Source organism: Aquila chrysaetos, chromosome 9, assembly GCF_900496995.4.
Source record: "Aquila chrysaetos chrysaetos chromosome 9, bAquChr1.4, whole genome shotgun sequence".
NCBI lineage: Eukaryota > Metazoa > Chordata > Aves > Accipitriformes > Accipitridae > Aquila > Aquila chrysaetos.
In genome coordinates this window covers 30,890,242-30,907,220 of record NC_044012.1, presented here as the reverse complement: position 1 = coordinate 30,907,220, position 16,979 = coordinate 30,890,242, and the positions used below count along the sequence as shown (strand labels likewise).

Here is a 16,979-nt window from a genome sequence, read left to right as displayed (position 1 = left end):
TACCTGATCAAGTACTCTGCTGATATTTTCTATCTTTCTCAAATCAAGCTAAAGGAAAATTCTAAATACTATCAGATGTTGACCTAACATTCACCTCATGAACTGGCTTTTGATACTGACCACACAGTCCACTTTCTATGAGCCCACAGACACTGAATGATTTAGTACTAATGCCTGAAATTCTCCATGACATACCAAAACCACTGCCCTTTCCTGTAATTTGGTATGAATTCACCACAGTGACATATCAGAATGGGGAAGTCTGTTTCACTACAGAGATAATACAGAGGGCCAGGCAGAGGTGTACAAGTTAGCATGAGTGCCAAAACCAGCACAATTGTTTACACAACGTTCCTAGCCTAATCAGCCCTGCTAAAAAAGCACAGTTTCAATGAGTAAATTGCAACTGTACCAAAATATGTACATCATTTAAATAAAAATACTATTCATAGTGTATGCAAGTACCTAGTGTTCACACCATGTCCTTCTCGTTCATTAGCATTTCTCTGAACAGCAGTATATTTTTCTTCTTCTGTTCTTTCATCATTTTCCAAGGCAACCCGAGCTTTGTATTGGGCACTTGATTCAATTTCCTCTGCTAATTGAGTTGCTCTGGCTTCCCGTTTTAAAAACTCTTCTGAATTATCTCTTTCTAATGGCACCCTAAAAGACAATGGAAAGGAAAAGAATCTCTGAAATGCATTCAAAAGCACAAAGGAGCTACAAAAATTACACATTCTAACCAAGTCAGAGTAAAAAAACCTTGCTTTTAAGCCAGCAGACTTGCTGTCTTTTTTAATATAAGTATGTCCGTATTCCTGGACTGGTTTGATATTGTGTGCAAATTCTGTGTCATTTACCTGCCTAGAGAGCCGAGGTCAGGGTGCAGAGCTTTTTCCATATGACTTGCAAAATCCCTGGTCCCTAAAGCTATGTAAAGGCTCCAACTTTTGACATGGTTGAGCACATTAGTAATAAAAAGCCTTAGTCTGTTGTTTAGATAGGAACCTACCATAAGAGACCAAATTTTAATTTCTTTAGCTATTTACACATTGCCAACAGACACAAGAGTCCCCAATCCTACTGAAATTCAGGAGTTACATGCTTAATCCTTTGATAATTCCAGCCATAGAATTTCAGCTCTTCCTGTTATGAATAACTGCAGAAAAGATGAATGCAATACATTAGAGCATGGGACGAGAAACCCATGACTCATTTGCCATGTCCTAGGACCTGAAAACCATTCATTCCTTGTATCTGTATTAGGTAATAGCATATTGCAAAACCCATATGCAGCTCCCTTAGGAAAGCCACCAAGTAAGAATTCAGTAGACAAGCAATGAAATACTGGAAGAGATAACTAGAGATGGACATCACACCTGGCACTTCCTTCTGTCCACCTATGGTTTGGGTTTTTACCTGTTCTAATTTTTGTTAAAAGTATCAGGTTTTATAAAACAACTTTGTGCTTTGTCCCCGATTCTAATTTTGAGTTCCAAAAGTTGTTTCATCCAACCTCACTTCAGAATAAACTACATAAAAATGCAGAACACAGTTAAGGCTTGGACCACACCATGCTGGGCGTTATATAATCACTACTGCACATATTTTGAATACTATAAAAAAGAAGAACAAAGAAAGTAGGTGGAGATACAAACCAAGTATGAAATAATATATGCAAGATTACTCAAGTGTTGGTGGCAGAACTAGGAAAACAAGTGGCTTTTGCCAAATTCCAAGCCAGCACTCAGCTACTGCATCACAAATTTTTCCCCATACACACATTTTGGGCCAGTCGAGACATCTACTGGCCTTATCAATGGTTAACTGCAAGAATATTAAATAAAAACGTTACCCTTCAGTGTAAAGCTTTGGCTCAAATAAGATATGCATGAACACAATGCATACAAACCTGAAGTCATGGGCCTCGCTTACCCTATATTAAGTATACACACAAGAAAGGAGAACACCCAATACATCCTCATTTATTTAAAGTGACTGAAAAAAATGAAGGTATGTATGCAGTAGCACTGATGGCAACCTAAACAAGCAAAAGAATGATTTTACATTTTCTAACAGGGAAAAGACCATTAGAGATGAAACAAAGGGGATGGGCAAGATGACATTGTTCAGAACCCCAGTGATGAGAGAAGCATGTACAGCAGCTGATCAACATACTAATGCAGTACACTTGCTAGAACACAAACTTGTACCTTTATGCAGTTTGACAAATTATACCTGCTAACGCTTAGCTCTAGGGAGAGAAAACAATCAAACAATAAATCCTTTACAATCCTTCAGTTGCACATATAAGCATTTAGCTACACTGCTGCTCATCACATACTTGGAGAATCAGGAAAAGTTTCCCAGTTTAGCAGACTGATATGCAAAGCAAGTTGCTTGACTAGGAAACAATAGAATTTGTCTCTGGCAATTTAAAGCCACCTTCATGTTTTTAATCTGTTTCCATTAATATCCATAAAGCAGAAAGATGGAAGACTAAAGTTCAAAAGTACAAAAAGTACTTAGAGCAGTGAAGTATACGAAAGAACAGCTTCCCCAGGATTCAAATATAAGCTGATTAAGACACTTTGATTACCACCATGTTACAGGTCTATTTTAACAAAATAGTAAAAATAAAATTGTTGAACCAGAGACCTGTGCTCCGATTGTTGAACCAGAGACAAGTGCTCCAATTCTATACACAAAAATCAAAATATTCACTGCAATTCCTTGACATTCAAAAATAAGCTTACACTTTGAGGGTTAAAAGAGTGGGAAAACATTAAAGACATTTCACAATGGCTGTTGAACATCTGCAATTGATTTGTTTTGCAGTTGCAGTTAACATTATAGCTGCAGACTATTGGGAACAGGTCCACATTGCCAAAGTAGCCAGAGCAGGCTTTATACTACTTCTATATTCAAGTTGTTACTATATTGTAACTAAAACTTTAGTTTAGAGCTGGACAAGTCTGCTATATAAGTCATTCACAGCACACAACCCCCCCTTAGTTATTGACAACATTTCAACATTCCAGTATCTACCAGATCAATTGCCTCAATAAAATTAGGATTTAGTCAAACTGTTCTGCTAGGTTAAAACACAAACTATAGGTATAGCAGCTACATAAAGACAGTTTCACAATTTGGTATTTTCCACCCTATTCATAAAAGTTTTTGTAAGAAATAGCATTATTGCATGCCTGAATTCAGAAAATGTTGCAATGGGAATGAACGGTGCCCATTTAAGGGAATATATAATGATTACTACATCTAACTATTCACAGAACACTGGCAAGGTTTCTTAAGGAATATTCATTCATTGCTTTTTCAGTTATTCGATTCCACAACTTCAGAAAGCATGTAAAATTATCTTCAGAATATAAAGTCTGTCAAAACAGGGAGAGCATTAAATACAAATCTAATAACAAAATATTTTGGAACTTACGTATAAGAAGATAAACTGCTGTCATAGGTTGATACTACACCATAATTTTCTTCATTGTAACGAAACATGTCATTGGGATCCCATCCATTAGACTAGAAGAAAATGATGCTCGTTTTTCAAAATGACACTGGAAACACATTCCCTTAAAATTAAGGGCTGATGGCAGAAGTTAAACCTTTTGCCCTTTTTCCTGGGCCTATGAATTTACTGTCCAGATAACAAGGTTACTAAAGCCACAACTTATTTCAGGGAACTTTGTTCATCAGATGCATAGATTTTACCTTCAAAAGCCAGTTTTTTGTTTGTTGTGTGTATTTGAATTGTTTTTATGAGGTTTTTGTTTTTAAGTACCATGCCCACTCTGTACTAGAAGATTACTGGCTAGCAAGAAATACATGTATGAATGCCTTTTCCAAAAAGTGCAAATTGACACTTCTGAACACTGAAAGTGTCCCTTGCTGTGGCAAGTGCTGAAACTTTTCAAATGCACTACTAATGCAATTATCTGAGAGATACACCACAAGCAGAAGACCCTGTTGATCTGCACAACTTCCCCACTTTAGTAAAATTGCTATTACAGCACTCAAGCACAACGATAAATGTTTTGAATGTTTTATAAAAGCACTGACAGTATTAAGTATTCTAATAAATCTCAGCTGTACAATATGTACACTAAAATTGACAGGATAACTGTTCTACCCAAAGTTAATATGCTCCACAGCAACATGACGAGGTTCTCCTCTAATCAGTAACATTATCCTCTTTCTTTAACATATTGCAGTCTGAATACCTTACTAAAAAGAATGCATGATTGAGTAAAAGCTGACTGCTATGATATATAAAGAAACGTCATTTGAGACCACACTTTTCATCTAACGATCCATAATCTACTGAGATTGTATCTGTGCTTATTAAGTCATGGGTCAGACTTCCATCAATTTCCTTCATCTTAGCTCAGAGACAGTTAGCTAAGCACAATTTCGCCATAATTTCCAAATGCAATGATAGTCAGACAGGAATGCTCTGATTAAACATAAATCACTTCAGTGTATTGCTGAATTTGGAGTCCTTAATAAAAGCTCCTCTTTCAGCCAGTCCATGAGTCAAACACGTCCCTTACCACAGCAGCTGCCATTTGTCAATATTTGCCAAAAGTGGCATTTGAAATCCAGCTATTCTTATTCAAATTGTAAAAAAGTACTGTGGCAGCTGCTAGCAAAGACTGAACATACATCTATACAATGTAGGCCAGCAATTTTAGTCAGAAGTTCATTACTAGATTAAAATTAAGGAATTGTTCCAAGGCATGTCCAGAGGAATAGCTTATTTTCTACAGACTGTCACAGATGATAAAAAAGCATTACTTACAACATCTGTCTCCAATGCCTCAAGCTCCTCAGTAGCGGTGGTCTCTCCTCCATCCCATGGTTCAAGATCCTTTTCCTTGTGTTCACCATTTACTTTAGCACTGATGGCTGAATCAGTAAAAGCATCTACAATGGGGTGGGGAGGGATGGGGGTGAAATCAGTTTGGTTAAGTACAGGAAGATGTACACACTAGTTTATCTGAGGAACAACCAAATATAGCTGAATTGCAGGCACATTAAACATCATTCAGCTTCTCATGTAGTTGCTGCATTCAACAGGATTACAGTAGAAAGGTGCCTACTTCACAGAGTAACTATGAAAGTACAGACTAACTTCTAATATATCAAAGAATAGCAGTAATTACTTTCAGTTATTTCAAAATATTTTACACAAGCTACATGTATGGTTGGGGGGGGGGGGGGCAGGACAGGGTGGGACAGGGACTATCTGAGGATCCCCACTCCTCTAAAAAACCCAAGACTTGTACAATATGCTTTTCCAAACAGCCCACACAAATGCATACTAACATTATGCAAATATCAAAAAAAAGCAGGAATGCAACCCAAACCCATTTCCTAAATGGGCAAAATACAAGTTTCCCTTCAAATACCTGTGTTTCTTCAATTTCCACAACTCCTCAACACACCAGCACGCATGCACACACTTTTACTCCCTTTGCAGTGTAACTCAATTATCCATTAGGTTGGTGCACCTGTTCACTGACATGAACGGAGGTGTCTTCTTTCCTGCAAAAGCTTTTTCAAGCAGCAGCTTACCCACATCACACAGCAAGATTCAGAAACTCTCTACCTCTTGTTCTCAACAACATATGAAAATGAACAAGCAGTAAGGATCTGCTATTGTTTATAAAAATTATAAAAATGTGTATGAAATCAATAAAGAACATGAGCTTTTATTTTCACTTGTTCAGGTTTCAAGCCAGACTTAAGAAGGAATAATACTAGAATATTAAAGTGCTGTAAAAAAAAAAAGTACAAAGCCATTCATCAAGGAAGCCAAGCTTTTATATTTGTAAGCAACTAGATCTGAGTTACCATACTTAAACAGAAGGAACTTTAAAAAATAAAGTAAGCTTGTTTTAAGCTTATAAATAAATAAATAAATAAGCCTAAAATAAATAAGCCTTCAACCTAGAATTTCCTATTATCACTCTACTGATAAAATAAGGAGCAAACATTTCAGACCTTTAGAAAAGATGAGATCAAACCACCAGGCAGTGCCAGATATGGAAGAATGTGGCTTAAATTAACTTTTGGCAAGATCTGAAATCTTACCAAGAAAAACAAACTTTAAAGCCATCATGAAAAGAATTCACAACATATGAAGTTGGCCACTGATGCTACAGTTTTTAAACAATCACTGAAGATTTTTTAAAGAGAGACTGCTAACATAGCTTATTATTCCTGTTTTACCCAATTTCACAGTGAAGTTCAGCACATATATTGGTATGATCTGTCATAAAAGTTAACTGTGCTTAGTCTAATAACATTCAGCACTATCTCATGAAATGCTCGCTCAACTCACACACAAACACCAAAGGAACCATGGGTAAGCGATTAAGCATTGTTAATAAGCTTATATGAAACGTTATAGAAGATGTATGAAAAATAAGAGAAGTTTATTAGCTAAACATTCATTTCAAATACAAAAGAATCAGTAAAATAAGAAAAGAAAGCCAAATGAAAGACAGACACCTAACAAGGCACACCACTGTTAGGGCTCATGTGAAATTGCAAAAACCTGCATCAATCACCTTGTGAGATGTCACAGTCTGCCAACCAAAGCTGTGACAGTACCTACGCAGCTGGAGGTTAACACTTTCAAGTGAGATCATATTTTAGCACGTCACTAAATGCAATGCCTTTAGCAGGCACATTCTGGGGTTACTTATAAACTGTTCTGAAAGGTTGTCATTGTATCGTTGTACTACCTATGCACTGATGCAAAATTTCAATCGTTGCATTTTCAACTGTTCAGAATAGGTAAAAATCAAGGGTGAAAACAGAAGTCACCAACTAACTGCAAGATACTCTAAATGATTCTGTGAAGTTATGCATGCATGTTTTATAGTGCCATAAATGTGCGAGCAAAGATATTACGTTCCTGTTATATATTATGGTAACAAAAGCATTATGAAAGGCAAGATGCAGAGACATAGAGTGACTGCCAAAAAAGTTACCTGTTTCTGAAGGAACTACAACAGATATGGAGAGAGAAAAAATTGGAAGACATCAGATATAAATACAGGTGGATTTTTTCACGTTATATGGCTGAATTCAGGCAAAGCTAAACTCTTTCAGTCCCTCTCACAGACATACTCAGACCAATTATACATCTCCCACGTTGCAAAGATCATTTCCACATTAAAACCTCAGCAATGTTCCCACCTATTAACAGCCCCATGTACTTCCCCATTTTGCTTCACAAAAAAAACCCCTCCATGTGGCCTACAGATTTCTAAGGTATACCAACTTGAAAGAAAACATCTCTCAGTTTCCATTCAACCAAACAGCTTTTAAAATATACTACAACAGAAGATATGTTTAAATGTCATCTGAAACTACATAGTAACACAGTGCTGCCTCAATCCACAGCTAAGTAGTAACTAAAGAGCACATTTAACAGGGAGGCAAAAGTAAGGCACTTGTATTTGGAAATTCTGTTTACCTTATCAATACCCCATAGCTAACACTGCCATAACCCAGAGAGAGCAGTGCTGCTTCTGGGCCAAACATTATGAATTCAGTGTTTCATGTTTGATCCTCTCAGACTGGACATTTTACACCAAATGCAAGTTGGAGGCTGCTTATGTCACTTAGGAAACTGTGAAATTTGCTTCTACATTACTTCACTGGGAGTAGAGGGAACTCTTCTCCAATGAGATTAGATAAATATGAGTTAGGAGGACTGATGACAGCACCTGATGGACGTAATCTTCTGTATTTCAGAAGCATATTTCCTTAATTTCTATTAAATTACTTCAGACAAACTCCATACACAACTGTGCCATTTTGGATACTGTGAATAAAATACTCGCTTAACAAGGCTCATCTACTCAACCCACTAATTTTCTTATTTAAAAAGCCACATAAACATTCAGCAGAGTGCTGTTAAAAATTATAATGATACACATGAACTGGGGGAAAAAAAAGCCCAAGTCAAAACAAAAACTCCACCATCTAACAAATGGTACAGATCTGAGTAAGATGTGTACAGTCAATGCTAGATTTCCCAGTAGAATCCAGTATATCATGGGGCACAGGAAGCTCCACTGCTCTTCATTTCTCCCTCACTTTAGAATGAAAGTCACAAGTGAGACTGCAACATCAGTTTAACCTCTACAACTCAAAGAAAATCCAGAGTTAGGAGAAATCCAAGCTACAAAGGCAGACTTCTAGTCAGACAATATGGTGTCAGGAGCATCCAGGCAAAGTTTAAATGTAGCAGAACAGTACCTCAAGGCACAGATCACTGTTTTCCTGGAACAAACAGCTAGGCAAGCACACGGGACACAAAGATTAAAAATGCGGCCAGTCAAACAAGACTTTACCAAAATTAATGAGCAACAAAATTGAGAACATATGTAAAAAATAAATTCTACAAATAATTGTTTCCAAAACAAAAATATTGCTCTTAAGATTATTAGCAAAGTAGAGGCTAAAACATGAACTGCTGGTACAAGTGCTGACTGGCAGAGAAATAACAGACAAGATACTGACTGCACAAGCTCAGCCTCCCCCTTACCTGGTGCCTCATATCTCTGAGCCGTTGAATGAGCAATTCACATGACACCTTGACATGGCCAAATTTTTTAATCAATTCCTCTTCTACATGGTAAAACCCAAGTTAAAGATCAAATGAAAACGGGTCAAACAAAGAGCTTGAGCTGTAACACTCAATTAGCCCCTGCCACCTCTGTACCTGCTTAATGTGACATCTCCTAAGCAAAAAAGTTTGATATCAAAGACCTCGCTTCTTGTTTTAAAGCCTGCTAACCGGAAAAAAAAAATCCCAAGGACAATTCTATGCGACAGAAATTCACAATAAGTAAAGGCAAATATACACATTCTGAGAAAAACTCAGCTTGGGCAAATTCTTCAAGTATGTGCTATTAAATGAGTTAAAAGAAAAAATTGCCAGAATAGAGCAATTAAGAGTCCGGGTTTAATTAATTTCAGCGTTTAACATGCTTGTTTTCACAAACATGTTTTGAGCTACTAATGGTGGAAAGCACAAATACGCAATTAAGTGCAACTCTGCAGTTCAAATGCTATTAAACCAATCGGCATTATGTGCCAAAGGTGTGCATGCTGCACACTCCAAGCTTTGATCAGGTTTAGCATGGCCCAAAGTAAACTGAGGTTTCATCTTAAAGGTTTCAACAGTAAACTCTCATTTGTTTTGTAACTACTTACTACTGATTTGAAACATTAAAACCAGTTACCACCAGCTTTCCAGAGCCAACATTTCCTTCCTTTGTTCATAATATGCCTACTGCTATTCCCCTTGCAACACTTTCTCTGGAAGGATGCCATTTTCAGTGCTAATTCAAGGAAAAACTTAAATAGCCAATTCTCTTCAGCCTTTTTTCATTGGATTTGTAATATTTTTCTCAGAGTGCAGTAAGGGTGCCAAAAAAACAATAAAAACATTGTAGAAGCCTTTTACTTTAACAGTAGTTATGATCTTGAATTGTCTTGTCTTTAAGAGAAGCCAAGAAGGCAACTCTGAAGCCCTACTCAAATTTGAATCATATGCAAACCAGCACTGTCAACTGATCAGTGTTTAAGACTACAGGAAACACTGCTAGAAGCTTTTCTGTAGAACACAGGAGAAATATACCCTCCTATTTCAATCACACAGCCCCTGTAATCTAGCAACTACGAGATCTAGGCACTTCACCTTTGCCTCAGAAGGTGAAGCAGACGTACAGCCAAGGATTTCAACTTGCACATTAGAGTGGATTTTTAGCAGTCAATTTCCACTGCCACATGCAGAAGACAGCATCTGTCCCTCTTTAAATGAAGACAGAATAGTCTGAAAGGGGGGTGATGGATAGAATACAATTTCACCTGAGATTTCCAATGCATGTTTCATTCATCAGCCTGCCTGTACTGCAGAAAGCCCCAATTCCACCGTGAGACACCCTCAGGTGATTCCTTTCCCTTCCTTCTGAAGCCTAACAGCAATCTACACGAGCACAAAGGTCTATGCAGACTGACGGAGTTGCAAATAAGGCCCCAGGAAGTAGGGACAGATTTATTTTTTAAACACAAACTGTTACAATGTCCCTATCTATGCAGACCTACTATTTTTTTCTCCCAAGCCTTCCAATTTCTACAATCTGGGCAGGCACCACACTCTACTGGTGCGCCTAAAGGTGCAATGTCATGCTTGGCAGAAGGAAATCTAAGACTGCTGCTTCCAAACAGGGTGGTTTCACCCATCCCAAGCCTATACTGCCATTAGCTCCCTTGCACTTGCACTACTGATGTAGCTTCAGGAGGAATTATCAGCTCACTGTTCTGAAGCTGCACAAGTACGATAGCAATGAAAGGTGCTCGGCAGACTATTTCAGATGGTTCTTTCAGACACAACTGTATTTTCCACTCTTCTGAAAGGAAAATCTATCCCTATCCCTTTCTCCCCATCTGTTGCTCTTTCCCAGTACTCTTCCAGTCTCTTCTGTCTGACTTGGTCAAACAGGCAGCCAATGCAGCTAACATCTCTGCTATTCAAGTCTGAGGCTAAGTCAGAAGATCAAACCCACAGTCAAGAGCACCATTTGTCCACACTCCTCCAGCTCAGCAGAGAAGCAAATGCCAAAATAAAAATCCACAGAACTCTAGATACTTATACTGAACCAGGAAACCAGGATGCACTAAAATTTCCAAAACAGTACCTTTTGCAGAAATAAAGTTTACCTCAAGGCCTCCTCAAAGTCTAGTAGTCTCCTAAGTGGTAGGAGAAAATACTCACACAGACCCAAACAAACTCTACTCTAGGTATGCCTCTCCTATGGCAACAGAGTGCTCGTGAAGTGCCCTTTTGTTTTGACTACATTTTTTAAAAAGTGAGAGCAAGCTGCCTTTCCAACCAAATATGTCCAAACTGTCTACTAACTTGTCTGTGAAAGCCAAAAAACATTGAGGGCTAAGCAATTTAAAAATATTTGTTCCTGGATAACTGCAACACTGTCAAACTTCTCTGGGCACCAGACAGTAACCATTCCCAATACAAACGCAGCAAGGAACACCATCTCCTCACCTAGGAGTTCAGACTCAGTTTTTACTGTGAGTCACACAGGCTTATCTGACTCAGTACCATGAAGATTTGGGTTTATTTGTAAGAACAAAAGGCCGGCAGTTCCTGCATGCATGTTCATACACTTCCATTCTTTTGAATCCTTGCTTATTTAATTTCCCAAAGAAGCAGAAAGCCCTTCATTGCTCTAATTCACAGGTATGATCAGAGACTGACTTACAGTTTCAAGTATCATTTCAAGATAATACATTTTTGAGACAAAATGGAAAGCAGATTAATTTACCCACTACAGGTTATTGAGTTTTGCAGCCTTCCAGTTTATCTTGCTCCAAGTCTCTACAGCTTTATTTCAGCTCTCCTCTCCAGCTACTTATGAGATTTAGATTCAAAGACATTCCACCTAATAAAGTGAACTGAGTGACTGTTCAACCTGAAGCAGTCATTTTCTTCTAGAAAACTTCTACTGAGTAATTATTCCTAGAAGTAGTAGTATATTCTTCATCTGCTCAAAATCTGTGAAGATTAGGTAATGGAGAGCCCAGTTTGCATTTACATTAAAGTGATGTTCATAGCATACCCATTATAAAATAGCTCTCGTGTAATTTAAATTCAAAGACCCATCCAGAACCTGGAACTTATCTGCATTTCAATGCTACATTTGCTCTGACATTATGCATCTTCTTCTGGGAAAAGCAAATTCCTTCAAACAACAAGCCTCTCATTCTTCAGCTTTAAATCAGCAAGAACATATGCATGTACGAACACATGGTGAAAAGACAAAGATCTCATTAAACGTCCACCAGTCCCTACCCACCTCTAAGTCACTGCTACATGGGAATAAAGCATGTGTGTAACAATAACCACTTAGCTCCCAGTAACAGTGTTGATCAACCTGAAAATGTACACATACGCAATTTCACTCCATGGCACAGAAAGCTATGTATTTGCTTTTATTCCTTAGGCCAGCAAATCAGGAACATAAGCATAAAAACCCTTGAGACTTGCTGCCCCAAAAAAAAAAAAAAAAAAAAAAAAAAAAAATCTGCAAAGGAACTAGAGCTGTCTGACTTATGAGCCTCTTAGGTTCCAGAAAAATAATTAGGGTCTTGGAGGTCAGACATTAAAAGAAAAAGTATGAGGACTGCCCGACTGCCTGTAAAATCATTTAATTCTGACAGTTTCAAGCCATGTCTTCCAAGATTTTAAGACCACTTGCCTGCCACCTCACTAGATTCTTCTGTATTTTGGGGAACCTTAACTATAGATCTACAAGTAGTAAAGCAGAAATTAACACCACAAATAGTGGATTTTCCTGAAGAATTTTTAGCTCTGTTTACAGTAGTAGTTTAAGAATATTTATATGAATGCATGTTTAGAGACAAAAGTCATTTAACTAACTAAAGACTTTATATATACATCAACTCTGAACAATAATCTTTTGATAAAGCATTTGTGTATTCATGGATTCTCATATAACATTTAACAGACTAGTTTAGAAAGACATTTACAAAAAAAAAAACAAAAAAAAACCAACCTCCCACAAAATCTGTAAAATATTTTGTAACACCACTAAGGATTTGCTTTCCAGACACCAAAAAAGCCACTCAAAGCAGAGAGCCTTCACAAAGGTTCTGCAACCCATTTTTTAAATTTTGGTAAATTTCTGATTTCAGGTGGTGCTGAGCATCTGCTCTTTCCATTGATGTTAATGGGATATTTGGCTGTTCCGCACTCATTAAGAATTAAGAGTCTTAAATGTGAACTTTAGTTTTTGGATCCTAAAGCATCTACTTTGAAAAATCTTGACTTAAGATCTTAAGATACAGACAACTTTAAAAACAAGTATACCTCTTCTCGCATAATTAGTATCCATATCCTTAAAATGCACCATAACAAAATCTGAAGACTTGAACAAGATACTCTCTAGTATGTCTTCACGTTTTGGCCCCAAACTGGATTCTGCAGTTTTCCGATGAGCAGCATCAAGCACTAAATCACACTATTAGAGACATAAAAAGAAAACACTAACTTAATGCACAATAAGCTACTCGATGACTTCACATACTTGCAAAAACCAGATACTTACAATAGTTTGCAAAAATGAATCTGCTTGTGTAGACCTAGACGTGAATAGTCAAAATAACTCATAATAAATATTCAATTTTTAATCAAACATTGATTATTCAGTATTAGGATCTTTTAAAATAGGGAAGAGTCAAAATGAAAAAAAATTACCTTAGGACTGTAGGTTTTAAAAACTCCTTCATATATACCACCATTTTTCACCTGTACTTCACATTTGGATCCCTAGAGTGCAAGAAAAATGAAAATACAGCTTTCTACCAGCCTGACAAATGACATTTGAATCACCTTCTCAAAGATGTATTTTTTACGTAAGCACAATGTGTAAAAATACAGCTCAGTTTTTAGTCAAATCTACTCATTCAACATTTGCCCATTTATAAATACGCCACTGTGTTCTGCAGATGCAAACAGCTGGTTGTGTACCAACATTTGTTCTGAAGGGATTTAAAGATACTCACAGAAGCATATTTGGTACTCACAAGACTCTTGACCAGTTAACGCAGACAAACAAGTTTTTGTGCAAAACCAGAATTGGTGCATACGTGTGGGTATAAATAAGGACGAAGGCTTATCCTGGACTCATGCAGATGTGGGACAGTCCGCCTTACTTAATTTTGGCATGTCAGGACTTCCCTTAAAATCTGGGGACAAAGGCTTCCATTCCCTGCACACAGACTCATTTTATTTATCCATAAACTCTCTAAAGACAGAAAATTCAAAATATGACCAGTGCACCTAAGAAATTTGCTATACCTCTGCAAATTGTATTTGAACCTTTCCAAGCCAAAAATACAGAATAGCTATTACTGTGAATCTCTGAAGTTCAATCTTGGCAAAAGGTGCCTACTGTTAAAGTTTCATATTCACTCCATTATATTACAGTTAGTGGACTAGTTAACAATTCTGTGTCGCTATAGAAACTGTTTACCACCCTTCCAAATATGAAGACTTACAACAACTGATGTAAGTATGTGAACCATTCTCATGTTTGCATAGATGCCATCGAAAGAAATCTGAAAAATAGAAAAGATGTTGTCAAGATATAGGAGAAACACTTGTAACAATTCAAAAAGCCAGTGCACCAAAAATAATGCAGGCTTTCACCAGTACATACCAGTTCCTAGAAACATTGGTCCAAAACCTGTCTCAGTCAATATACATAGAACTTAGGTCACATGAGATTTCCAGAGGACCCTTACCCCTTTCTCTGATCAATTAAAGATCTGAACACCCTTCCAAACAAATAAACATTACAGAGTGCCCCTAATGTCACTCAATAAGGAAATTCTCTTGTGGATTGGGTGAAGCTCATATGCACAGACTCCTAAATGAAAAAGCCCTGCTAACATCCCCCTCTGGTTTAACAGCCATCAAAAGGATAAGGTACTTCAACTGCTGCAGAAGTGAAAAACTGCTTTCAGGGCCTGATGAACTACATCTTTGCATCTAACAGACCTGATTACATGCATTAACAGAAGCTAAAGTCACCAAATCGTGGAGTGCCAAAGAGCTTCAAAACCCATCATATAATTAGTCAAAAGTAATTCACTGCAGCATCAGAACCTGAGATCCTACACTAGGAGAGCTGACCAAGTATCACCCAAGTTGCTAGATGACACACTCGCATAAGCATACATGAAGTGGCGAGGATGTCTGGGTTTTGTTGCAACATCCAGTATCTCTCCTTGTCAACTTCATGCTTGTGAAACAAGAGATGCTGAAACATTGCAAGGACCTCGCCATATTTTGAGCTTTTTAACTGACAACATATCTTTTAAACTGTCAGCTACTTCATCCACTTACTCCTGCATGTTACCCACCTTCCTGGTCTGAAAAGACATGTTTAAGGACACTCCTATGCTCAACAGTCAGTACGGAGGACATAAAGACCAACGCCTTTATGATGTTTAGTGTTTGCATATGAACTTTTTCACCACTCTTACTCAAAGCTTCTTTATTTTTAATGAAGAGTCTTGAGATCTTCAGTAAACTTTTATGTAAGTAAACTGTAGCCCTCTTAAACCTTCCTACTTCTGCCCCATTCCCCAAAATTAGTCATCCTTGAAAACCAGGCCAATAACAAATTAGCAAATATTTGATTAGTGCAGTTCAAAGATCAACTCTTTAAATCAAGATCCACATCTTTAGCTTTGATAAAATTATGTTCTACAAGTCAAGCCGCACCTATACTTCAACAATATATAGCCTCGACAATAACTAAAGCTACACATTTGGGCTACTGATAATACTGGGTTAGCTATTTTATAGTAAATCTAAACAAAACTGTTATTTTTATTTAACTAAATGCTGTCTTACTGTCATCTGTTTAAGGGAGAAGCCAATGTTAGAATCTTCAGATAGGAACTAATTCAAAAGCATTGCCTTAAGTTAAATGTTATCTGTATCTACAACTGTAATTGCAAGAAAATGCAGAAGATTTAGATTAGTGTAGTCAAAAGTTTAAGCCTTCCCCCCTTCATGCTCCCAGGAGACTTAAATGAATGCAAGATGATACATCTTTAGAAAGGCGTATCTCAGTCTAAAATATTCATCATGGTATCCAAAGGAAAAAATTGAGACAATATTCCATATCTCCTATTCTTACATTGACACTTGGGTTCACTGTACATAAGTTGTTTCCTCATATCTACAAGTGGTAAAATGAGGAAAAAACATACACTTACCGTAGGCTGAGGCGGTCCTTTGCCACTGCTGCGACCTCTGAAATTAAATACATACATGGGATATGATTAAAAGAACTGCCAAAACTGGTTAATTTCTTAACAAGTAAGAATTCAAAAGCCCATCTTAATTTAGTGTTGAGAATGGGATCAGGGAAAAACAGCACTGCCCTAAAGCAGAACTTTACAACTACAGGGCCCACAGCATTTATCCTCCAAGCTACTGACCTACAAGCAAGTAACATTGATTAGTAGGCAAGAGGGTTACCTACTATAAATTAGAAGACAAAATGAAGAAAATACTAAGCCTGTGTCATTACAAAAATCCAAAAATACTCTCTTAAGCAGAATCCTGTAACTAAAGCAAATCCCAAAACTTACTGGCACACAAAACCAAAAACGACTTTCAGGCCCAATCCCTAGAGGCTCAGTACATCGTCACTGTCCGTCTGATTAAGGGCCACCCGAATAACTGACCCATGCTGCAAGCTACAGAGAATCCCTGATTGCAAGGCCCTACCTACAGAACTTGCTTATAACTACTATCACAACCCAGTAAGTGAAACTAATTAAGTCTGTCCATCCCCTCAAAAACACTAACTACTTTTACTGCAAATCTGCCAATGTGTAGCACTTGGGACACTTAAAGAGCTTTTAAATTAACCTGTATGTTCTTAATACCTTGCAAACTGAGTTGTAACAGTCTGTGCCCTCTGCCTCAGACATTTGAGTCCCAGCAGCATTCCTGTCTGCAACAGCTACAATTGCTCAACTTCACTGATGCACCTTATTTCAAAGTTACTTCCTTGTACCAAGAAGTCCTAGTTTCAGATGTTTCTCATAGTGATTTAGATTTGTATTATGACAACTTCAGGAGTGCACACTAATGTGAGGCAAAATGAAGTCTTCTATTAAAAATAACACCCAATTTTTAAGTAGACCCACCTTACAGATGCACAACCATTTAATTAAAGAGACCCAAAGAATCATGTCTACATTTAAAAATATCCAAACAACATTGAAATCTGTACCCAACTGAATGTCAACTGCATTCAACTGCTTTTGAAAACACTATGCTGTGGTTGAATACAACCTTGCTCTCAAAACAA

General features: G+C 37.4%; 1 protein-coding gene across 21 annotated transcripts in view; it reads right to left on the bottom strand.

Moving 5' to 3' along the window:
* Nucleotides 1-16,979, bottom strand: part of ATXN2 (ataxin 2) — a 53,135-nt gene that overhangs the window by 30,028 nt on the left and 6,128 nt on the right. For 12 of the 21 annotated variants that reach the window (XM_041126243.1, XM_030026342.2, XM_030026343.2 and 9 more), the window contains exons 2-9: nucleotides 15,874-15,910; nucleotides 14,143-14,202; nucleotides 13,340-13,411; nucleotides 12,953-13,103; nucleotides 7,020-7,034; nucleotides 4,820-4,944; nucleotides 3,452-3,543; nucleotides 466-663 (exon numbers count right to left, since the gene is read on the bottom strand). In XM_041126243.1, the coding sequence (XP_040982177.1) occupies nucleotides 466-663; nucleotides 3,452-3,543; nucleotides 4,820-4,944; nucleotides 7,020-7,034; nucleotides 12,953-13,103; nucleotides 13,340-13,411; nucleotides 14,143-14,202; nucleotides 15,874-15,910 (750 nt within the window). The remainder of the gene's footprint in view (nucleotides 1-465; nucleotides 664-3,451; nucleotides 3,544-4,819; nucleotides 4,945-7,019; nucleotides 7,035-12,952; nucleotides 13,104-13,339; nucleotides 13,412-14,142; nucleotides 14,203-15,873; nucleotides 15,911-16,979) is intronic. The other 9 variants (XM_030026345.2, XM_030026346.2, XM_030026347.2 and 6 more) reach the window with 1 other exon arrangement.